The sequence below is a fragment of the Trichechus manatus genome, unplaced genomic scaffold (genome assembly GCF_000243295.1).
Source record: "Trichechus manatus latirostris isolate Lorelei unplaced genomic scaffold, TriManLat1.0 scaffold00045, whole genome shotgun sequence".
Lineage (NCBI taxonomy): Eukaryota > Metazoa > Chordata > Mammalia > Sirenia > Trichechidae > Trichechus > Trichechus manatus.
Genome location: NW_004443981.1, coordinates 16,900,870 through 16,926,389, shown reverse-complemented (window position 1 = coordinate 16,926,389; position 25,520 = coordinate 16,900,870). Strand labels below are relative to the sequence as shown.

At 42.1% G+C, this 25,520-nt stretch overlaps 1 protein-coding gene across 1 annotated transcript in view; it reads right to left on the bottom strand.

The window, feature by feature from the left end:
- The window catches only part of TDRD9 (tudor domain containing 9), a 131,505-nt gene that overhangs the window by 86,108 nt on the left and 19,877 nt on the right, over positions 1-25,520 (bottom strand). Inside the window, exons 3-6 of the mRNA XM_004376801.2 lie at positions 19,750-19,856; positions 8,423-8,520; positions 6,861-7,082; positions 5,998-6,120 (exon numbers count right to left, since the gene is read on the bottom strand). Of these exons, the coding sequence (XP_004376858.1) occupies positions 5,998-6,120; positions 6,861-7,082; positions 8,423-8,520; positions 19,750-19,856 (550 nt within the window). The remainder of the gene's footprint in view (positions 1-5,997; positions 6,121-6,860; positions 7,083-8,422; positions 8,521-19,749; positions 19,857-25,520) is intronic.

Below are 25,520 nucleotides of genomic sequence, written 5' to 3'. Positions count from 1 at the left end.
ATGTTATCCATAATTTGTTAGGATTCACACAGTCAAATGCCTTGGCATAGCCAATAAAACACAGGTAAACATCTTTCTGGTATTGTCTGCTTTCAGCCAAGATCCATCTGACATTAGCAATGATATCCCTTGTTCCACATTCTTTTCTGAATCTGGCTTGAATTTCTAGCAGTTCCCTGTTGATATACTGCAGCAGTCGCTTTTGAATGATCTTCAGCAAAAGTTTACTTACGTGTGATATGAACGAAATTGTTCAATAATTTCCACATTCTGTTGGATCACCTTTCTTGGGAATAGGCATAAATATGGATCTCTTCCAGTTGGTTGCCCAGGTAGCTGTCCTCCAAATTTCTTGGCATAGACGAGTGAGCACCTCCGGTGCTGCATCCTTTTATTGAAACATCTCAATTGGTATTCCATCAATTCCTGGAGCTTTGTTTTTCACCAATGCCTCCAGCGCAGCTTGGACGTCTTCCTTCAGTACCATCAGTTTCTGGTCATATGCTACCTCCTGAAATGGTTGAACATCAACCAGTTCTTTTTGGAATAGCGACTCTGTGTATTCCTTCCATCTTCTTTTGATGCTTCCTGCGTCGTTTAGTATTTTACCTGTAGACTCCTTCAATATTGCAACTCGAGGCTTGAATTTTTTCTTCAGTTCTTTCCGCTTGAGAAATGTACAGCGTGTTCTTCCCTTTTCTGTTTTCTATCTCCAGGTCTTTGCACATGTCATTATAATACTTTACTTTGTCTTCTCGAGCCACCCTTTGAAATGTTCCCCCATGCATCTGTCAGTCTGTCGTACTGTGGGGCTCTGCATGTTGCTGTGATGCTGGAAGCTATGCCACTGGTATTCAAATACCAGCAGGGTCATCCATGGTGGACAGGTTTCAGCTAAGCTTCGAGACTAAAACAAACCAGGAAGAAGGACCTGGTGGTCTACTTCCGAAAAGAATTAGCCAGTGGAAACCTTATGACTAGCAGAAGAACACTGTCTGATATAGTGCCAGAAGATGAGCCCCTCAGGTTGAAAGGCATTCAAAATATGACTAGGGAAGAGCTGCCTCCTCAAAGCAGAGTCAACCTTAAAGATCTGGATGGAGCCATGTTTTTGGGACATTCATTTGCTGATATGGCATAACTCAAAATGAGAAGAAACAGCTTCAAATATCTATTAATAATTGAAACGTGGAATGTACAAAGTACGAATCTAGGTAAACTGGAAATCGTCAAAAATGAAATGGAAAGTATAAACATCGATATCCTAGGCATTAGTGAGCTGAAATGGGCTGGTACTGGCCATTTTGAATCGGACCATTATATGGTCTACTATGCCGGGAATGACAACTTGAAGAGGAATGGTGTTGCATTCATTGTCAAAAAGAACATTTCAAGATCTATCCTGAAGTACAACACAGTCAGTGATAGGAAAATACCCATACGCCTACAAGGAAGACCAGTTAATATGACTATTATTCAAATTTACACACCAACCACTAAGGTAAAAGAGGAAGAAATTGAAGGTTTTTACCAACTTCTGCAATCTGAAATTGATCAAACATGCGATCAGGATGCATTGATGATTACCAGTGATTGGAATGCAAAAGTTGGAAACAAAGAAGAAGGATCTATAGTTGGAAAATATGGCCTTGGTGATAGAAATGATGCCAGAGATCGCATGATAGAATTTTGCAAGACCAACAACTTCTTCACTGAAAATACCTTTTTTCACCAACATAAACGGCAACTGTACACGTGGACCTCACCAGATGGAATACACAGGAATCAAATCGACTACATCTGTTGAAAGAGATGACGGAAAAGCTCAGTATCATCAGTCAGAACAAGGCCAGGGGCTGACTGTGGAACAGACCATCAATTGCTCATATGCAAGTTGAAGTTGAAGAAAATTAGAAGAGGCCCTGGAGAGCCAAAGTACGACCTTGACCATATCGCACCTGAATTTAGAAACCTTCTCAAGAATAGATTTGACAGGCTGAACACTAATGACCAAAGACTGGGTGAATTGTGACACGACAACAAGGACATCATACATGAAGAAAGCAAGACATCATTTAAAAGACCCAAACGGATGTCAGAAGAGACTCTGAAACTTGCTCTTGAACGTCAAGTGGCTAAAGCAAAAGGAAGAAATGATGAAGTAAAAGAGCTGAAAGTCCACGATACATCCTGTGGAAAAAAACTTTACGTGATTTGGACATCGTGTGAACACGTATTATACATACAGGCAGTCCCGGGATTGTGAACAAGTTCCCTTCCTAACTCTGCCTTTACGTTGAATTTGTACGTAAGTTAGAACAGTTAGGTACAGTTTGCATCTAACATAAGTCAAATGGTTGTCTTAGTATATAGTATATAGCGTAACTTTCTGGGCATAAAAAACTTTAAAGAAACACTTCCAGGTACATTAAAACATCTTTAATAATCAGTAATAATAACGTTTTGATGTACTTCACAAAGTAGCGCCTCTTTGTTATTATGAACCAATCTATGTACCTCGATTTTTTAATAGGCTTTACAGGTTGGTTCATAACTACAGGTTGTACGATAGTCGGACGTTCGTAACCTGGGAACTGCCTGTACAACCTTATGGGACCACGGATATATATGCAGTCGGAGGTTGCCCAAAGAGACGTTATGCGGCCCATGACTATATTAATAATCTCATACGTATCAAGATACAGTGGAGAGACCTCAGCATAGACAGGTGTCCAAATGGTTTGATTTCAGACTCTATCTTACTAACTTACAACCTCCTACAAATCCTATTATTTGCTGATGTTTCTAATTCTTCTAGAAATAAGTAAGGGTTCTCAAGGTATAATTACTAATCAGGTTTAAAACTCAAGAGTTGGAGTGGAGGCATAACCAAAGATCCTGGGAAAGTTTTTTAAACACAAATCTGGGAAGTGGGGCCAAGATGGTGGAGCAGTCAGATGTGTCCTGTGGTCTCTTTCACAGCAAAGACCCGAAAAAACAAGTGAATTGACTATATATGACAATCTAGGAGCCCTGAACATCAAATGTAAAGTTGAGGAATCAGACTGAGTGGCGGGGGAGGGAGAGATGGTTCGGAAGCAGCAAAGAGTTAACAGACCTGACCTGGCAGGAGCTGGCGCCCTTCGGGTCGGATCGGCTCGCGTGTGCGGTGAGGCAAGCAGTGGCGCTTGGGAGGCATTTTCCATATCAGGAGAGACCCAGTGGCAGGGAGTCTACTTGGGCATCCAGAACCAGTGAAAAGCAGCACTCAATCAGCAAAAGATAAGTACTTGTGTCTGGCCTACTGCACGGATCAAAAAACACGTCCTTTGGGAAAAATCTCTCTCCCATCTCTCCCATTTACCTCCCCCCTCCCCACTATGCACCAGATCCCGGGCTGGCTTCAACGATTGCCGAGTCCCCTGGGCCAGAAGTAGGACCTGTCACGTGCCCTGAGCCATTCTCCTGGCTTTGGAGAGGGAACAAATTAACAAATAGGGGGTAAAAATAATCTGCCAGTTCCCCTAAGCCAGGAACTCAGGGTAGGCACAGTTCCTTTGCTAGGCACAGGCATAAGGAGTCCACAGACTTTGAATGCCTTTCACCCCTGCACAGACCTGTGTGGGTCCATTTCAACAGTGCAGGCCCTCATTACCACAGTACAACACGGTATATACGTGAAGTCTAACTTCAACTGTTTCAGCTATATGGTGAAGTGGCAGGTTCATGACATTTGACACTGCTCTGCCCATTAAGCAGGGTCTTCACCTACCCACATCAGGGGCCTGAGGACTGGTGGCTCCACCCACGCCACCTAGCCACCCGAGACAGGGGTCCAAGAATAAGTGGTGCCCCCCAGTCCTTACAGTCAACAAACAGCACTGGGTGCTCACAGTCCAGCTGCAAAACCCACCCACCTATGCACTCTAGGGAACAGGGACACGCTTTCCTCCCAGTCACTCAGGGGCAGCCATCAGCCCCCTGCCTTGCTCAGCGCATGACCTCCTACAACAGTCAGATACCTGTGCCTACACCAATCACCCATTCCTGTCTAGGACTATAAGTGAGAGCCTGTACCACACACTTGGTGACCAACTACCTGGACACCTGAGCTGAATTCATACAAGAAAAGCAAACAACTCCTGGGCTCATATACCTAGTAACAGCTCTAAACACCTAATGACAGGATGTTAGAGCTTCAAAGGTGCCAATAATCAAACTGGCTCACACGAGCAGCCTATCTGGGCATATCAAAACAAAACAAAACAAAACAAGAAGCTAGGACACAGTAAGAAAACATAAAATAAATAAATGTAATAACTTATCGATGGCTTGGAGACAATAGTCAATATCAAATCACATGAAGAAGCAGACCATGATGGCTTCAGCAAGCCACTAAAATAAAGAATCAAGAAATTTTCCAGAGGAAGAGAATTCTTGGAATTACTGGAGATAGAGTACAAACATTAATATACAGAACTCGTCAAGAGATCAGGAAGGAGATCAGGCAAAACGCAGAAAGATCCAAGGAACACACAGACAAAGCAACAGAAGAACTTAAGAAGATTAGAGAAGAGCACAATGACAAAGTTAACAAGCTTCAAGAAACCACAGAGAGACAGTAATCAGAAATCCAGAAGATTTAACAAGAAAATTTCAGAATTAGACAACTCAGTAGAAAGTCATAGGAGCAGAATTGAGGCAATGGAAGTCAGAATTAGTGAGATCGAAGATAAATCACTTGACATCAACTTATTTGAGGAAAAATCAGATAAAAGGATTTAAAAAAATGAAGAAACCCTAAGAATTATGTGGGACTCTATCAATAGGAATAACCTATGAGTGATTGGAGTACCAGAACAGGGGAAGATAACAGAAAATACAGAGAGAATTGTTTAAGATTTGTTGGCAGAAAACTTCCCTGATACCGTGAAAGATAAGAAGATCTATCCAAGATGCTCATCAAACCCCACATAAGGTAGATCCCAAAAGAAAGTCACCGAGACGTATTATAATCAAACTTGCCAAAACCGAAGATAAAGAGAGAATTTTAAGAGTGGTTAGGGATAAATGAAAAGTCACCTACAAAGGAGAGTATACAAGACTAAACTCAGACTACTCCGCAGGAACTATGCAGGCAAGAAGGCAATAGGAAGACCTATATAAAGCCTTGAAGGAAAAAAACTGCCAGCCAAGAATTATATATCCAGCAAAGCTGTCTCTCAAATATGATGGTGAAATTAGGGCATTTCCAGATAAACAGAAGTTCAGGGAATTTGCAAAACACAAACCAAAATTATAAGAAATATTAAACACAATTTTACCCTCATCCCCCACCTTGAAGAACTCGTTTAAAATAAAAACAAAATCAATTCAATATTACATCTTTACTGAGAAAAGTCCAGAAGGTATGGGAGAAGGGAAGAATAAAGAACACAAGCTAAAACAGGTACAAAGATAGGATTCACAGTACTTTTTATTAGAGTTTTTCAAAGAAAGCTAAACAGATCAATATCTTATATCTAATTGATATTTTTAAGACATTGCTGGCCTTGATTTGCACTAGATGGAAATATCTATATATGTACAGTTAAAGCCCTTTTAACTGTCTGTCACTAACACTCTAAACAAGGGGTCACAGACCTTCTTTGCAAAGGTCCAGATAAGCAGAACAGTCTCTATCACAACTACTCAGCTCTACCGTTTATAACGCAAAAGCAGTCATAAATAGTATGTAAATGAATGGGTGAAGCTGTGTTCCAAAAAAATTTTATTTATAAAAATAGGTGCCAGATTTGGCCCATGGGCTGTAGTCTGCAGACTCTGCTCTAAACAATGAATCTTTCATAGTCTTCAGCACTCCCACCAGTATTTTAGAAGACCAAAGAATAAAAAACGAAAATTAGCATTCATAAGCAGAACGAGCAGTTATTAGGCCCACATCCTTCGTGGCACTGTGTCCCCTATAAAGGACAGCTCGAACGCAAGAGCACTCACTTCATCGATGAAGACGTGTGTGAACTCTGTTAAACTCTTGGCACTAACTATTTTCTGAAGCAGGACTCCGGTTGTCATATAAATTAACTTGGTGTCTTCCGTTGCTATTTTCTCTAACCCTACCTAAAATCGAGGAAAGAAAAAGAAAAAGGAGAGTTTCCAGGTTTAAATGGCTTCCATTTAACTACCAAACAAGGTTATATCCATTTATAATGGAGATAAGAAAGGGAATAAAAAGCTATTGTATATCACAAAAAATATAGGGTACAAATTAAAACTCAAGTTGATGTTTTCTTCCTTTATTTAGAGGCAGGGAGAGGATTTGGCTTATCTAGTCACACTGCCTACATCATTTTTATGTTAAAACAATTGTGTATGAAGACATCTAGATTGCAAAGGTACAATTAAAAGTCTAAAATACATGAGCCTGAAAATGCTCACTTTCTCATTTGATGGGGAAAGAAATTAAAGCTATTTTCAAAAAACTGTGTTTCACCATTTTTTAAATGATGCCATAGTTTTGCTCCATAAGCAACTGGTTTCATTTTAACTTCTACCAGGAAACAGCATGTACTATCATCAACCTCAAGGAGCTCTGGTGGTGCAATGGCTAAAGTGCTCAATTGCTAACAGAAAGATTGGCGGTTCGAATCCACCAGTAGCTCTGTGGGAGAAAGATGTGGCAGTCTGTTTCCATAAAGATTTACAGCCTCGGAAACCCTACGGGGCAGTTCTAATCTGTCCCATAAGGGTTGCTACGGGTCGGAATCAACTTGGTAGCCAGGCCGTTTTTAGTATCATCAACTTCTACACATACATCAAATTAACAAAGTGGGGGTGCTCACACTGACTCCCAGACTCACCTGGTAGCCCACCAAGCCACCCAGAGTCCAGGAGCGCTCTTTACTGATCCACCTAGCGATGCTGCTGGCCCCGATTTTCCGGGGCTGCGTAACCACAATGTTGCAGTAGGTGGAACGCTGGATGTAGTGATCCAAGATATACTGTGGGAGTTGAGTGCTTTTACCACTACCCGTGGCACCGTGGATAATTACCACAGAATTACTTTCTATCAAAGAAATAACCTAGAATTAAAAAAGAAAATTCTCTTTCAAAATTAACACCAATGGAAAATATTACCTGTGTACCAAAAACCTTATTTTGGGGAGACATTCGGGATTTAGTTTCCTTTCATCTTTAAAAGTTAAATTATTACTTAATCATCTAAACATCACAAAGGAGAGAAAATGGCTGCAGGTGATCACTACATGTAAAACCAGTTCCACCAACTAGGCAACAGTAACTAGAAATAGCTATGGAAAACCAGGCCACGGTAGTTCAGCTCTTTAGGTCTCAATGTCTTCTTTCAGAAAAATGAAAACACCAAATTGGATTTCTATGGTTCTGGCTAAATCTAAATTTGTATTATTTACAAATTTTGTAATGAATCTGCATGTAATTCTATTGAGAAACATGAAAACACAGCTGGTATTATACTCAAGTGGTCTTAGAATTTCATTACAATGCTTCTGACACATTTTTAAACAGTTAACTTGCACTTTTCCAATTACAGGTTACTCACAGCATTTTCAAACATCCAATCTGACTCCTCCCGCCACCCTTCCCCCACCTCCACCCTAAATTTACGTAAGCTCTCTTATCCTCTAGCAAGTGATAGGTTTAGAGAATACAATTTAATTTGAATACTGACCTCTAAGAATTTATAAGGTATATCCACCACTCTACAAAAGATGTATGATTCAAACTGAAGAAAAATATAAATTCAATTTTGGAACATTTACAGTTGTTTTATCTATAACTGCTTTTTCCCACTGGTATAGTTAATAACAGTTTTAATATACTTACTTTTAAACACGTTTAATAACATACAGCTCATTAGAGGTGTAATCATCCTACCAATGTATCTGGCTGGCATTGTTAATAAAATGATATATCAAACTGCTTAATCACAGGCCAAAAAAAAAAAAAAAACCAACAGAAGTATAAAGAAAACCCAGGGGAGGCCTGGAAAGGACGGCAGGCTAGGGCGTGCTATCTGCTCCTTAAAAATAGTTGCACTGAGTGTCTTTAAATAAGCGGATCTGCTGGGAAGAGCAAGTGTTTATTTGCAGCTATTTCAGGAGAAAGAGGAAAGGCTTGGGGACAAACTCAGTGTCAGGAGGGGCATGCAGGTAGATGCTACACAAAGTAAATCGAAGCCCACGTCAAAGGAAAAACACATGGCATGGCTGACACAAACACCCCACACGTGACCCGTGCAGACTCCCCTCTGCGTCAGCCACCTGCCCGCCTGTGACAGGCAGGCTCACAGGGCACGGCAAAGCTCCCAGATCAAAATCCCAAAGGGTGAGCCATGAACATTTATTCAAACGGCAAAATTACACTGTGACAGAAATTATTTTACCTCTTCCTTACATCGATTTATAGGCAAATCAGGATATTTGTAAGTTGTCTCTGGTATGCAGGTCACATTGCTTACTTTAGCCAACGGTGCCCTGGGACCTAGATTCAGACAAAACAAACAAGTTCAATGCTATTTCTTTTCTGGAAAAAGACAAGGTAAACGACTCGACATTATATCTAATTTATATATACAGCATACACCTGTACACATGCCCAGCTACAAGAACACATAACCCACAGGCTAACATGGAAACAGGGTCATCAGACATCCCCTCAGCAGCCTACTGTTAACCCGTTACACGCCATAGCTCAGAACACCCTCCCTGCGCTGCTCAGCCATCCACACGGTGGCCTGTGCACTATCTCCCAAGGTAAGAAGCCTGTAAAATGTGCTACTCGTCACTTCATTAAATGCTACTAAAATGATTAGCCGACAGGAAAAAAAAAAAAAGGTATTTAACATTTCAGTAGAATGTTCCAGTTTGTTAAGTGCTCTTTCCTTGCTGCTGAATTGAGTCTGTGGTACCCCCGTGGAGACGCAGGCAGCAGCCACCCATCAACCATAAATACTCAGACCACTCTCTCTGTGGTACCTGTCCCTGCTCATCACTTGACAAACTGAGAAATCATCAAAACCCATGGGATACAAACTTTTATTGGGAAATAAATTTTTACTTTCAAAATAAACTTTTAAACCTCCCTGTGTCTCTCCCAAATTCGGCGCCAAGCCCGTCCCCTCTTGGCCTCTCCTCCGGCCCACAGTCCTTTTCCTCCTTCCTTTCTCTGCCCCAGCATCTCCTCCCCTCATGCTTTGCCACCATCCCTCCTGCCTAAAAGCTTCTCTTTTGCTCGCCTGCATCTTTTTCTCTGTATATGTTCTCGCTTTCATAACTGGTCTGTAACATATAATTGAAACACGGCTATTTTCCTATATTTCAATCACAGTGTGCGGTACTTGTTCTCAATTTTAAGAACAGAGGAGCCAGCCAGACGGTTATAATCTCTCAAAGCAAAAGTGGTTTCTCTGTGGATCAGGTTCTTCCTGAGGCACTAGCAGTCACTGACTCGGGAAGGCCCTCTAGTTTCCCCTGTACAGTTTCCTGATCTTCCCACCACGCTCACCACTGACCACCAAGCTCTCTAAGACAGTTGCTTTCTTTCCCTTCTCACATCTCACTGTCCTTCCACTACTCCTCTCGGCTTTAAGAGAATCGCAGATGCCTCCTGTTTCCCCACTCAGTATACCTGTTCCTAGTCTCACTCCTTCCAGAAGTTCTCTCAACTAAAACCAAACCGTTGCCGTCAAGTTGATTCCGACTCGTAGTGACCCTACAGGACAGGGCAGAACTGCCCTGAGGGTTTCTAAGGAGCGGATGGTGGATTCCAACTGCCGACCTTTTCGTTAGCAGCTGAGCTCTTAACCACTGGGCCAGAGGGCTCCAGAGTCTGTTAAACTAACCATACTGCATCCAAGAAGGTCACAGCAAAACCCAACCTGTAAACAGTTCCTAACTTGCCAATGGTCCCAACAGTCTATTTTAAAGTCACTTATTTGGAACTCTGGTACCCAGGCCAACTCATAAATGCAAGAACTGAAATAATATATACATAAATTAATAAGAAAAAATAAACATACACCTTCCCATTCTTGATGCCGGCAAGTCCCCCCCACCCCCACCCCCTAAAGGGATGAGGATCCACAGGCAGGGTGCTTGTGGATGAGGAAAGGCTGAGAGGAGGGGCTCTGAGCCCAGACAGCAGGGAGGTGGAGGGACAGGAAAGGGGACAGAAAGGGAGGGAGAAGCCGAGGGAAGAGCTATCCAAAGAGGAAGAGAAGGTGACAAAGACTTTTAGAAAGAGGGAAAAGCAAGCAGTTTTATTTTTTGATAGGAGCCTTTAAGCCTTGGCTCATGGTGCTGCGAAACCCCGCCCGCCAGTCCTTCGACAGCACTGCGTTACTTGATTACACGCATTTTGAAGGTTGTTGCTTAAAGACAGAAATTGTACAAAAAACAAATTCCAGAAGTCCTAAGTGTGCTGTCTGAAACACAGCCCTTTCTCCATGTAGCACAAAACACGCCCTGACGTTTTCAGGTCACTGGCTGCAGCCAGCCCCGCGCAGGCCGAGGCCCGCCGCTGTCACTATACACGCCGCCGCAGGGAGGGCAGGGAGCCAGGCAGCAGGGCCTTCACGCTCCACGGTCCTTCCACGGTCCTTCCGTCTGCACATTAGCAACAAAACAAAGGGACAGGACCAGGAGAAGCATCACGGTTGAGTACTGCAGGCAAGAAAATGGATTAATGTACGCCAAAATCAGCCAACTACATTTCGCAAAGTGAAATCCAGTGACATGAACAATGTCTCAACCTCAAAAATGATATTTTTATTTTTCCATTATCTCTTTATCCTAGGTCATTCACATTAAAGTGCTGTACACGAACTGGAAAAAACTAGAAGCCATAAACATGGCGAGTTTATCTTCACCACCCCACTGTATCACCATCAGCTAAACATAAAACCCAACAAGCTCCGCAGTCAAGGGTTCCAGAAAATGTATAACGGATTTTACACATGAAAAGACGAACATCATCCTTAGTCACTGGGGAGATGCACATCAAAACCTCAGTGAGACAGCACTACGATGGCTATTATCAGAAAAAGGGAAAATAACAAGTACTGGCAAGATGTGGAGAAAATGGAACCCTCACCCATTGCTGGTGGGAAGGTACAATAGTGCGGCAACTGTGGAAAACGGTACGACCGTTCCTCAAAAAATTGAACATAGAATTATCACCTGACCCAGCAATCCCACTCCTAGCTTCCACCCAGAAGAGCTGAAAGCAGTAATGCAAAAAGAAATGTATACACCAACATTCACTGTATCACTATTCACAACAGCAAAAAGGTGGAAACAACCAGTGTCCATCAACAAAATGGATCGATGGAATGTGGTTCGTAAATACAATGGAAAACTAACCAGAATAGGGCACTGTTGTTGTTGTGTGCTGTCAAATTAATCCCAACCCATAGCAGCAACCCTTTAGGACAGACAGAGCGTAACCGCTCCACAGGACTTCCAATGCTGTAAATCTTTCCAGAAGTAGACTGCCACATCTTTCTCCCACAGAGCACCTGGTGGGTTCAGACTGCCAACCAAGTGCTTAACCACTGTGCCACCAAGGCTTCTTAATGGAATAGTACTCAGCCATAAAGAGAAATGCAGCTCTGATACATGCTACGGCATGGATGAGCCTTGAAAACATCATGCTGGGTGAAATAAGTCAATCACAAAAGGACAAATATTGTAGGATCCCAGTTACATGAAATACTCAGAACAGGCAAATGCACAGAGACCAAAGTTCATGAGGGAGAAATGGGAGTTTATGAGGGGGAAACAGGGAGTTACTGCTAAAAGAATACTGAGTTTCTATGAAGAGTGGCAAAACATTTGTGAAAACGGATAATGGGCGATGACTCTGCATAATTAATGTCACTGAACTATACAAATGAAAATGGTTGAAATGGAAAATGTTTACATATATATATATATATTTTGCAACAATAAAAAATACTTATCTGTGTATATGTATAATGGATTTTCAACTAGTATTATGTCAGCTCATATGAAGAACATAAAAACATTTATCTTGAAAGAAAATGTACATTACAGAAAATAAGTTTAATTACTATATTACTGATTCAACCATAAAATTAAATCTTCAAAATAGCTAATTACATATCACTTTTCTCCAGGTATGCGATGGTATTCCAAATATAAATTCAGCTTGAAGGGAGATTAGTATCCCCTTTTTCCAGTTATTATACATTCTACAAGGGCCATTCCCTTAAAACCAGACTAAAAGCTACAGAGGGATGAAAACAACTACTAAAAATATCACCAGACTGAAAAAGAAGTAGTATGTGGAATTTAATCACAACCTAAAGACACTCTGCTAGGACAAATTCAGAACCATCATAGCAAGCAAGAGAATCCCTGCAGGAGTTAACAACCTGGAACCAGGCTCAAGCTGTCAGGGAAGATTTCATTTGTCAGGAAAGTAAATCTCAATTTTACCTTTAACCATATAAAATGACCCTAATGTAATATACAGAAATTCACTGAACATGTGTTCTTGGACTTCTATTTAGAAACAATTTTTTAAAACAGTTATATAAATGAAACAACATGTGTCATACCAAAATCAAAAGCATTTTGCATCAAAGTTGTTTTATAATTGGATATAACAATGTTCATGCTGAAACCTGTGGTGCTGGACTAAACTTAGAGATATCAGTGTAAACTTACAGCTTTTAATATAAATAGACATAGAGTAGAAATATATACGTGCCTGTTAGCTGGGTAGGCCCAGTGTAATCACAAGGGTCCTTGTAAGAGGGAGGCAGGAGGGTCAGAGTCAGAGGAGATGTGACAACGGAAGCAGAGGTTGGAAGGATGCGAGGAAGAGGTGTTGAGTCTCTCTCTCTCACACACACACACACACACACACACACACACACACAGAGACAGAGAGAGAAAGACGTACATGTTAAACCTGCTCTCTTCTTCAAGACTCCAAAGCACTTCAGAACGTGGGGCAGGACCTCCAAGTCCTTTCTGGCCCCCTCCTCCCGTGCCCTCCACATCCACATCACCAAATCCTGTCCACCCTACCCTTCAGCAGCCTCCATCTCTACTGCTCACTCTTGTCAGAGCCACCACCGAGTCTCGCCTGCAGTAAGGCAACATCCTGTGGCCCCCTCCAACCCATTCCCTACAAGATGACTACAGTGTTCTTTTCAAAACACAAATCTCGTCACATGACATCCCCTCCTCCCTTCACACTCATCCCAAGAAACCCTGAAACCTCCAGAAGCTTTGCGCTGCTCTGCGCATTCAGACCAAAACCCTTGGTTTGGCCCACAAGGCCATGTCACTGCTGAAGCCTCCATCTCATCCAGCTTCGTCCAAGATAATGGTATTGATTTCCTGTTGCTGCTGTAACAAATTCACACAAACTTAGTCGCTTAAAACAACACACATTTATTCTCTCATAGTTCTGGAAGTCAGAAGCCTACAATCAGTCTCACTGGCCTAAGGCCAAGGGGTCAGCAGGACTGATGACTTCTGGAGGCTCCAGGGGAGAATCGTTTCTTGCCTTTTCCAGCTGGAGGCCATCTGCATTCCTTGGCTCAGGACCCCTTCTCCTCGTATCCTTCCAACCTCTGCTTCCACTGTCACATCTCCTCCTCTAACTCTCTTGCCTCCCTCTTCTAAGCACCCTTGTGATTACACTGGGCCCACCCAGATAATTCAGGATCATGTTCCCATTTCAAGACCCTTAACTTAATCACACCTGTAAAGTCCCTTTTACCATATAAGGTGACATAACCGCAGGTTCTGGGAATCAGGACGTGGACATGTTTGGGGGCTGTTATTCAGCTGACCACAACGATGGACCGTGCCCAGGTCCGCCCACACCCACTCTATTCCCAGCAATACTGACCTTCTTTCAGGGCCTTTCTCCCACCCCAGGCCCTCTGCAAACACTGTCACTCCACCCTGCCATCTACCCTTCCCAGGTTAAGTTCTAGTCACCCTTCAGCTCTAAGGCCAAGCGTTACTTTCCTGACACCCCAGCCCAGGTCAGAAGCCCTTGCCATATGCACTCACAGAACTCTCTTTCTGACATTTATCCCTAAAAGCATGTATTTGTGTATCTACACGATGAAGCTATAATCCCTGTGAGAGGAGGCCCATGACATGTTGACTCACCACACTCTCACTGCCTCCCCGGCACACACCTCTATGAGGATTAGTGGCTGAGTGAGTCCTCTGCGTGTGGCTGGAGCTGGAGTGCACAGGACCACCTAATGAAGGCCCTCAAACACATTAGCATGTCATGGACAGAAAAAGCAAAGGGTAGTTTCGCATCTGAATCGAAATCAAAGGTTACAAGAGCAGGCACTCTGAATCACAGGAGTCCACTCGTGTCTAGCTACACCTCAACAGTGGGAGCACATGTGGCATGCTCCAGGCCAGTGGATGGTGTGCGTAGGGTCTGCATGCATCCCAGGGCCAGGACATGGCTGAAAGAGGAAGGATGACATCACACACAGTCATCTGTAAACTAACTAAAATGTTCCCCCAAGTGGAAATATTAGATCATGGGCATCTTTCCACAATAACACACACAGCTATTTCATACTTTTATTAGAGCTACATAGTACTCCAGCCTACCGATAAAGTCACCAACCTTCAACTGATGGACAGCTGAGAGACTTCTGATGCTTCCCACAGATAAGCAAAGACGGAACAAGCATTCTCATACACAACTGTGTTCTCATCTTAGCTTAAGTAAAATGATTGGATCCAAGAATGCATGTATTTTGAACTATATCACACTGGTAAGAATGTACTGGGATATTCAGTCAAATCCTCCCCATGAGGGCAACCAGAATTGCTAGATGAAATATACAAACATCTTCTTAAAAGCACTGGAGGGTTGATGAGATAGTGAGGAAAGGCCACGTCCAACTCTAGAATCTATAATAAGGCAAGAACATAGGAAGGAAGGCAAAAACTCAAAGCTGCTTTTCTCTTAGGGCAAAAGATAAATAATGAGAAATTAACTAGAATACAGCACTGCTGTTGTTGTGTGCCATCAAGTGGATTTCAACTCAAAGTGACCGTATATGACAAAGCATAGCAACCCTATTATCACGAGGGCAGATCACCAGGTCTTTTCACCCATGGAGCCGCCGGTCGGTTCAAAACACTTACCCTTAACTTAGCAGCCTAGTACTTAATGATTATGCCACCAGAGCTCCCTGAAAACAGCACAGTGACAAAAAAAGAAAGTAAATGAGACAGTTGTTGTTGCTGTTAGGTGCCGTCAAGTTGGTTCCAATTCATAGTGACCCTCCGTACAACAGAACGAAACACCGCCCAGTCCTGCACCATCCTCACAATCACTGCTATGTTTGAGGCCATTGTTCCAGCCATCTCACTGAGGGTCTGCCTCTTTTTCACTGATCCTCTGCTTTATCAAGCATGATGTCCTTCTCCAGGGGCTGCTCTGTTCTGATAACAAGTCCAAAGTACCTGAGGAAAGTCTCGTCACCCTCACTTCTAAGGAGCACTCTGGCTGTGCTTTTTCTAAGACAGATTTGTTCCTTCTTCTGGCAGTCCATGGTACAGTCACTATTCTTCACCAACACCGTAATTCACAGGCATCAGTTCTTCCTCGGTCTTCCCTATTGGCTGTTGAGCCTTCACGTGCAAATGAGATGATTAAAAAAATCACAGCTTGGGGCAGGGGCACCTTAGTCCTCAGAGTGACATCTCTGCTTTCTAACACTTTAAAAGGGTCCTTGCAGCATATTTGCCCAACGCAATACGTCATTTAATTTCTTGACTGCTGTTTCTGTGGGTACTGATTGTGGATCCAAGTAAATGAATTCCTTGACAACTTCAATCTTTTCTCCATTTGATCATGATGTTGCTTACTGGTCCAGTTGTGAGGATTTTTGTTTTCTTTATGTTGAGGTATAATCCATACTGAAGGCTGTAGTCTTTGACCTACATCAGTAAGTGCTTCAAGTCGTCTTTGCTTTCAGCAAGCAAGGTTGTGTCATCAGCATATGGCAGGTTGTTAATGAGTCTTCCTCTAATCCTGATACCACATTCTTCTTCAAATAGTCCAGCTTCTTGGATTATGTGCTCATCATACAGATTGAATAAGTATGGTGAACAGACACAACCCTGATGTACGCCTTTCCTGACTTTAAACTATGCGGTACTCCTTTGTTCAGTTCAAACGACTGTCTCTTGGTCTATGTACAGGTTCTGGATAAACAATTAAGTATTCTAGAATTCACGTTCTTTGCAATGTTATCCATAATTTGTTATGATCCACACAGTCAAATGCCTTTGCATAATCAATAAAATACAGGTAAACATCTTTCTAGTATTCTCTGCCTTCATCGAAGATCCATCTGACATCGGCAATGACATCCCTTATTCCACGTTCTCTTCTGAATCCAGCTGGAATTTCTGGCAGTTCCCTGTTGATGTACTGCTGCAACTGTTTTTGAATTATCTTCAGCCAAATTTTACTTGTGTGTGATGTTAATGACATTGTTCGGTAATTTCTGCATTCTGATGGATCCCTTTCTTTGGAATGGACACAAATATGGATCTCTTCCAGTCAGTTGCCCAGGTAACTCTCTTCCAAATTTCTTGGCATAGATGAGCAAGTGATTCCAGTGCTGCATTTGTTTGTTCAAACATCTCTATTGGTATTGTCAGTTCCTGGAGCCTTGTTTTCGCCAATGCCTTCCGTGCAGCTTGGACTTCTTCCTTCAGTACCATCAGTTCTTGATCATATGCTGCCTCCTGAAATGGCTGAACTTCAACCAATTCTTTTTGGTATAGTGACTCTGTATATTCCTTCTATCTTCTTTTGATGCTTGCTGCATCATTAAATACTTTGCCCACAGAATCCTTCACAATATTGCAACTCAAGGCTTGAACATTTTCTTCAGTTCTTTCAGCTTGAGAAATGCCAAGGGTATGCTTCATTTTGGGTTTCTAACTCCAGGTCTTTATACATTTCATTATAACATTTTACTCTGTCTTCTCGAGCCACCCTTTGAAATCTTCTGTTCAGCTCTTTTACTTGATCATTTCTTCCATTCCCTTTAGCTACTCTACATTCAAGAGCAAGTTTCAGAGTCTATTCTGACATCCATTTGGGTTTTCTCTTTCTTTCCTGTCTTTTTAATGGCCTCTTGCTTTCTTCATGTATGATGTCCTTGATGTCATTCCACAACTTGTCTGGTCTTTAGTCATTAGTGTTCAATACACTGAATTAGTTCTTGAGATGGTCTCTAGGTCAGATACACTCAAGGTCTTATTTTGGCTCTCATCAATGTGTTTTAATTTTTTTCAGCTTCAACTTGAACTTGCATATGAGCAATTGATGGTCTGTTCCACTTTTGGCCCCTGGCTTTGTTCTGACTGATGATATTGAGCTTCTCCATCATCTCTCTCCATAGATGTAGTCAATTTGATTCCTGTGTATTCCACCCAGCAAGGTCCACGTGTATAGTCGTCGTTAATGTTGGGAAGAAAGGTATTTGCAATGAATAAGTCATTGGTCTTGTAAAATTCTATCATGCCATCTCTGGCATCATTTCTATCACCAAAGTCATATTTTCCAATTACTGATCCTTCTTTGTTTCCAACTTTCACATTCCAATCACCAGTAATTATCAATGCATCTTGACTGCACATTTGATCAACTTTAGACTGCAGAAGTTGGTAAAAATCTTCAATTTCTTCATCTATGGCATTAGTGGTTGGTGGGTAAATTTGAATAACAGTCATGTTAACCGGTCTTCCTTGTAGGCATATGGATATTATCCTATTACTGACAGTGTTGTACTTCAGGATAGATCTTGAAATGTTCTTTTTGATGATGAATGCAATGCCACTCCTCTTCAATTTGTCATTCCCAGAACAGAAGACTATATGACTGTCCTAGGCAAAACAGCCAATACCAGTTCATTTCAGTTCACTAATGCCTAGGATATCGATCTTCAAGCGTTCCACTTCATTTTTGACGGCTTCCAATTTTCTTGAATGATACTTCGCACATTCCACATTCTGATTATTAATACATGTTTGCAGCTGTTTCCTCTCATTTTGAGTCATGCCACATCAGCAAATGAAAGTCCTGAAAGCTTTACTCCATCTACGTCATTAAGGCCAACTCCACTTTAAAGAGGTAGCTCTTCCCCAGTCTTGAGTGCCTTCCAACCTGAGGGGCTCTTCTTCTGGCACCATATCAGACAATGTTTCACTGTTATCCATAAGGTTTTCACTGGCCAATTTTTTTTTTTTTAGAAGCAGATCGGCAGGTCCTTCTTCCTAGTCTGTCTTAGTCTAGAAGTCCCACTGAAACCTGTTCACCCTGAGTGACTCTGCTGGTATTCGAAATACTGGTGGCATAGCATCCAGCATCACAGCAACATCCAAACTATCACAGTACAACAAACTGACAGATAAGTGGTGGAAATGACAGAGCAGGGCATAGATAATGGCTCAGAATTTTCCAGAAATGATGAAAGATACCAATGTAAAGCCCAAGTAAATCCCAAGAAGGATAAAGATTAATGTACTGGTATGTATGGACTGTATCTCACAATTATTAAAAAGTTTAAAAGAGAAAAAGGAGACCTGGTGGTGCAATGGTTAAGTGCTTGGCTGCTAACTGTAAGGTTGCCAGTATGAAGTCACCCAGCAGCTCCGTGGGTGAAAGACCTGGAGATATGCTCCTGTAAAGATTAAACCAAAACCAAACTGATCGCCAATGAGTCAATTCCAACTCATAGCAATCCTACAGGATTGTGCAGAACTGCCCCATAGGATTTACAAGGCTGTAATCTTTACGGAAGCAGACTGCCATATCTCTTCTCCTGCAAGTAACTGGTAGGTTTGAACCACTAACCTTTCAGTTAGCTACCAAGTGCTTAACCACTGCCACACCAGGGCTCCTTAAAAACCAAACTAAACTAAACTAAACTAAACTAAAACCAAACTAAAGATTACAGTCTAGAAAACCCTACGGGGCAGTTCTACTCTGTTACGTGGTGATGCTGTGAGTTGAAAATCAACTTGATGGCACCCAACAATAACAACAACAAAAGAGAAAAGGAAAATGTTACTTTAACCCGAACTTCCCTCCCTAAATCTGAGCATAGATACACAGGGTGAAGCACAGGGCCAGCGCTTCTTGGTTGAATTGGTAGGAAGTTTGTGATGACCTTTCATAAAGCAAAAACTCAACAGGCAACTTTCTATCATGAATTGGGCCTGATGCTAATAACATATTTTGCTCAGAAAAAGAACCTTCATACTCACAGAAAGTAGCTACTTACTTCAAACTCTCAATACTTGTACCCTTGGGAAGGGGGCATTTAAGAAAGACTTCTTGCTTTTCATTTTATACACTTCTGCATTGTTTAATATTTTGTTGTAATATGATTATTAAACAAAAATCTATAATTTTTTAAATAAAAATTTAAAGTAGTTTTGAGTAACAGTAGATAAGGGGCTACTAGTCTTCCAAGGAACAGACTTTTCAGGAACTATAAGATAGGAAAAAATGAGCTTTGTATAACCCACCATGTACTCTCCCAAAAATCCTGAACTAACAGGCAGTATGGATTTCTGATCTGACCGAATCACTGCAGTTCTCAAAGACTTTGAAGAATGGATGTTTCAGCATGTCAACACATTCTGCGACACTGAGAGGCCTGCTCACCTGGTCCGCTGTTTGGATGAGCACTACCATACATATCAAATTCTTGTGCTTCCAGCTGTCTGTATTTGTTAATATACTCCACTTCTGAGCTCTTTTGGTTGAGTGCCCTGCAAAGAATATCAAAAATTAGCATCCTACTTCCAAAAAGCCAAGAAACCCACATATAATAGAAGCATTCTTGAACTTGTTGTTGGTGTCGTAGAGTTGATTTTCGACTCACAGTGACCCAATTCTTGAATAGTTACTTTTAAATTAAGTTATGGGAGAAAAAAATGCAAACGGTCAATAAACAAATGAAAAAACGTTCAAATACACAGTTTCCAGGTAAATGCAAATGAAAACATTATTTCACCCATAGAAATGGCAAAAATAAAAAGGTCTGACAAGTACTGGTAAGAGTATAGGGAAGCAAATAGTCTTAGCTTACTAAGGGGCTGGGGTGGGTATGTGGATATGAACACTTATTCTGAAAGGCAATCTGCTAGTACCCATTAAAATTTAAAACATACATCTCCTACACTTTTCTCAGTATCTTCCTTAGAGAAATATCTACAACACATGAACAAGGAATAGTGTACAAAGACGTGCACTGAAGCCTTCATTCACTCAGCAAATACTGATGGGGAGCTGCCACAGGTGAGGCCTCCTGCAGACACCCAAGTGGAGCAGCTGTCAGGGGCGAAGCCGGCTGTACACACTCGAGTGAAGCAGCTGTCAGGAGCGAGGCCCACTGCAGACACCCGAGTGGAGCAGCTGTCACGGGCGAGGACTGCTGTAGGCACCTGAGTGGAGCAGCTGTCAGGGGCGAGGACTGCTGTAGACACCCGAATGGAGCAGCTGTCAGGCGCGAGGCCTGCTGTACACACCCGAGTGGAGCAGTACACAGAGCAAAGCCCTTGCCCCCGAGAAGCTTTCGTTCTAGTGAAGAAACATAACATGCACTTAAGACGCCGATCAGTGATACGGAGAAAAGACAAAATATGCTAAGGGCGTAAAGGTCTCCAGGGAGATTGAGGACTTTTCCACAATATTTCTAACAGTGAAAACAAGCCCTTGTGACACACTAGTTAAGTGCTCAGCTGCTAACCAAAAGGTCAGCAGTTCGAACCCACCAGCCACTCCACAGGAGAAAGATGAGGCAGTCTGCTTCCATAAAGATTACAGCCTTGGAAACCTTATGGGGCAGTTCTACTCAGTCCTACAGGGTCGCTATGAGTCGGAATCAACTTGACAGCAACAGGTTTGGGTTTTTATAATACTGAAAATCTGGGGGAAAAAAAAAGGCCAACAGGAGAGGGACAAGCTACACTATGGCATATCAGGAAAATGGTCAATTACGTAGCATCTTAACAGAATGCCATGCCTGTATTCATGATAGCAAATAAAGATGGCCCAAACATTAACTGAAAAAACGCAACTGCAGTATGATATGTATTATATGCTATTACAATTGATACATTAATTTTTATCAATGTCTAACTTAAATGCATTGTTGTAAGAGAAAAGGCTTTATGATACCGATCCTTAAAATTTAACTTACTTTAATAAACTGCATTTTAAAAAATTTTATTGTGGTAAAATATATATAACGTTTGCCATTTCAACCGTTTTTACGTGTAAAATTCAGTGAGCTTAATTACATCACTGTGCTGCACGACCATCAGCACTAGGTATTTCCAATTTTTTCATCCCCCTTAAGCAGTGTCCCTTCAGCAGCCACTCCCTTTTTCCCCTCCCTCCCATCCCTGTTGTTGGTGTTGTTAAGCGCCGTAGAGTCAGTTCCAACTCATAGCGACCCCACATACAACAGAATGAAACATTGCCCGGTCCTGGGCCATCCTCACAATCGTTGCTACATTTGAGCTCACTGTTGAAGCCATTGTGTCAATCCATCTCGTTAAGTGTCTTCATCTCTTTTGCTGACCCTCTACTTTACCTAGCATGATGTCCTTCTCCAGTGACTGGTCCCTCCTGGTAACATGTCCAAAGAACGTGAGATTAAGTCTTGTCATTCTTGCTTCTAATGCGCATTCTGGCTATACTTCTTTCAACACAGATTTGTTCTTTCTTCTGGCAGTCCATGATATATTCAATATTCTTTGCCAACACCATAATTTAAAAGCATCAACCCTTCCTCAGTCTTATTCACTGCCCAGCTTTTGCATGTATATGAGGCAATTGAAAACACCATGGCTTGGATCAGGCACACTTTAGTCCTCAAAGTGACCTCTTTGCTTTTTAACACTTTAAAAAGGTCTTTTGGAGCAGATTTTCCCAACGTAATACGTTGTTTGATTTCTTGACTGCTGCTTCCATGGACATTGATTGTAGATCCAAGTAAAATGAAATCCTTGGCAACTTCAATACTTTCTCCATTTATCATGATGTTTCTTATGGGTCCACCCTGGAAACCATTAGTAAACTTTCGTCTCTATATATTTGCCTATTCTAGATATTTCATATAAATGAGATTATACAATATTTGTCCCTTTGTATCTGACTTATTTCACTCAGCATAATGTTTTCAAGGTTCATCCAAGTCAATGCACGTATCAAAACTCCATTTTTCTTTATGGCTAAATAAAATGCTTTTTGTATTAAAGTCTATTTTTGCCTGATGTTAACTATGTCATCATTCTTTTCATTAATGTTTGCTTGATGGTTGCTTGTTAACTCAGTCAACAAATAAGTGAGTGTGGTCTGACTCCATGCCTGGCACCATTCTAAGCACTGGAGATGAACTAGTTAGCAAACACATTGCCCTCCTGGAGCTTACAGGCTAGCTGGGGAAGAGAAATGAAGTAAGGAAGTAGACAGTATTTTGGACAGTGGCAAGTGCATAGAGGAAAATAAAGCCAGGGATAGAAATGGGGCGAGGGGGCTGCAACATTAAACAAGTGACAAGGTGACATTCAAGTACAAATCTGAAGAAGTGGAGCAGCTGTTCAAGGGAAAAGCGTTCATGACCAAGAAATAGAAACGCAAAACCCTGAGGCAGGAGGTGCCAGGCAAGTTCAAGGAAGAGTAGAGAGGCTGGTGTGGCTCCTGCAAAGGGCGCCAGCAAGGAGCTGGGAGGAGACAGAGGCAGCCAGAAGGGCCGGGGAAGGGTAGGGGCCATTAAAGAATGTCTGACTTTTGCTCTGAGTGAGACGGGTTTTGAGCAGAGAAAGAATGCTATCTGACTCCCTTAGGACCGCTCTGTCATGTGAAAAAGAGCAGGAGAGGGGAAGGCAGACAGCAGAAGCAGGAGCCAAGTAACAGATGAGTGCAATCATCAAGGCCAAAGACAAAAGTGGCAGCAGTGAAGTGCACAGCCCATCGAATAAGCTGACATTAGAACTGGGGTATGGAAAAAGAACGGTCAAGGATGAGTCTGAGGTTCAGGTTCAGGGAAGATCAAGTAAGTCCACTGCACGCCATGTCTCCCATAGAAGGGGGCTGCAAACCCAGGATAGATACCTGAGCAGCTAAAAACGAAAACAAACCTGTTGCCACTGAGTCGATTCCGACTCATAGCGACCCTACAGGATGGAGTAGAACTGCCCCCCAGGGTTTCCAAGGAGTACCTGGTGGATTCAAACCACCGACCTTCTGGTTAGCAGCCACAGCTCTTAACCACTGCAAAACCAGGGTTTCTGCCTGAGCAGCTTTTTACAACACTTTAGTGAGGTTGAAAAGTGAATGTGAAAGGCAGACTGGCAAAGACCACCAAGATTTAAAGCACCACCAAGCCAGTGGTGAGTTTACCCTTTTTTGTTCTGGTGTCCCCTGACCTGAACTCCACACAGTCCAAACCCAGAAGTGGGCCCTGCAGACAGAGCTCCAGGAGAAGTCCTCGGGTCCTCCGTCGGGGAGGAGGAAAGCCGTCTACTATCGCTCCAGTAGGGGCAAGCCCCAGTGTTTATTTTTCTTTTCTCCATTCTCATACCCTAGCCCACAAGCAAAACTGTGGCAAAGGCAGCAGCAGCACCGGGGGCCATCAGGAGCCTGAAACTCTGAGGAAGAGAACGGCTTCTCCCATAGGAGGAGCTGTGGCTTCAGGAGGGCAGGCAAGCCTTCACTGCTTGTTTCTGCCTCTGTCGTCCCAGAACTTGGCCCTGGACATAGATGCAGTCAGATACAGTTGTAGAAGTGCACTGCAGAGAAAGATAAATAAAGCCTCAGCTTTTTGGCCAGGTAACTACAAGAGGGAGCCCCAGAGCATCAGAAAGCACCCAAGAGGTCGCAGCCAGGAAGGAAGGAACTTAGGAAGCAGACCCCATAAAGTTGTCTGTGGACTCCTGAGCTCAGCCCTCAGCTGCGCATGCACAGACTTGGCCCTAAACAGCCTGCCAAACACATTGTTAACTATGGGCAGATCCAAACAGCACTGCAAAGGCTTTGAAAACTGAACTGATATTGAAACCACAAGCCACAAAAGACAGGCTGGAACCTGTAGCCTGAACACAACTTGGTCAACTGCCTGCTAATACAAAAAAAATCAACATTTTCCATAGGATTTAAGCAAGACCCAGAGCCCCATAATATTCAAAAAGTCCAGGATACACACCAAAATTACTCAGCATACGGAACACCAGGAAAATCTCCTGGCTGGAGCAATGACTACTTACTTTGGATATTGGCTATCTAATTTGGTAGGGAAAAAAAAAGTCTGATCCCTACACCTCGTATCAATCTCAAATCAATTCCAAACAAAACCTAAGTACTTTTTTTAAGCCTATAAAACTAATATTATTATATGTTTGATAACTTAGGAGTAGAGATGGCTTCCTTAAATGAGAGCACAAAAAGTAAAAGCCAATACTGATAAATGTAACTAAACTGTAATCTAAACTCATGATTAATGTTTCTCTAAAGGTCAGGGAGCAAGAACAGTGGTCTCTTGAAAGAAAACATCTGCAGCACATAACAAAGGAGTACATAAGAATCCTCAAGATATGAACAACTCAACAGAAATATGATTCTTAACTTCAAAAAGTAAATGCATTTTAATTAAAGTATTTTTAAAGAGGAAATAATATTGAGAAAATAAATTAAACAGCAGTTTCTCCTCAAATACTAACTGCATCCTTAATAGCCAAAAAAAAAAAAAAACAAACCACCAATCCAGAACTTTTAATTCCGTGGCAAAGGGATTAAAAAGAGAAGGCTACTGGTCCCCCCACACTGAAAAACAAACCTTCCTCTAACTGCAATCAAACGCTGTTGAATACCCTACGAGGTCCCAACTGTAATACGTAAAGAGTCAGGGCCTAAGTTGTGCCAGGCCCCTTAGCTTGTCCTTAGGCTCCATAATTTTGTCCTAACATTCTTTTCCAGACTTATCTTCTTATGTACTTCCTTACACATCTTAAATCCTTACACACACACAATGAAAGATGTGGCCCTATTCACTTTTAGTCTTATAAAATGTTATACTATTCAGCCAACAAGATGCATCCAAGAAAATCATGACAATGACCAAAAAGAAAATGACCTAATTCTTTAATAGTTTAGGCTCTGTCATCCAGGAAAAACTAGTGTAATGAGGTTGAAATTCATTAGAAACAGCCCATTTATTCACCATACTAAAATGCTGGATGAAGAAAATCCAATGTTAGGCCCACAAAACAAACGAGACTAAATGGGCACACCAACCCACGGTCAAGGGCAAGAAGGCAGGAGGGGACAGGAGAGCTCCTAATGGGGAATCCAAGGTCCAGAAGGGGAGAGTAGTGACAAGTCATGGGGTTGGCAACCAATATCACAAAACAATATGTGTATTAATTGTT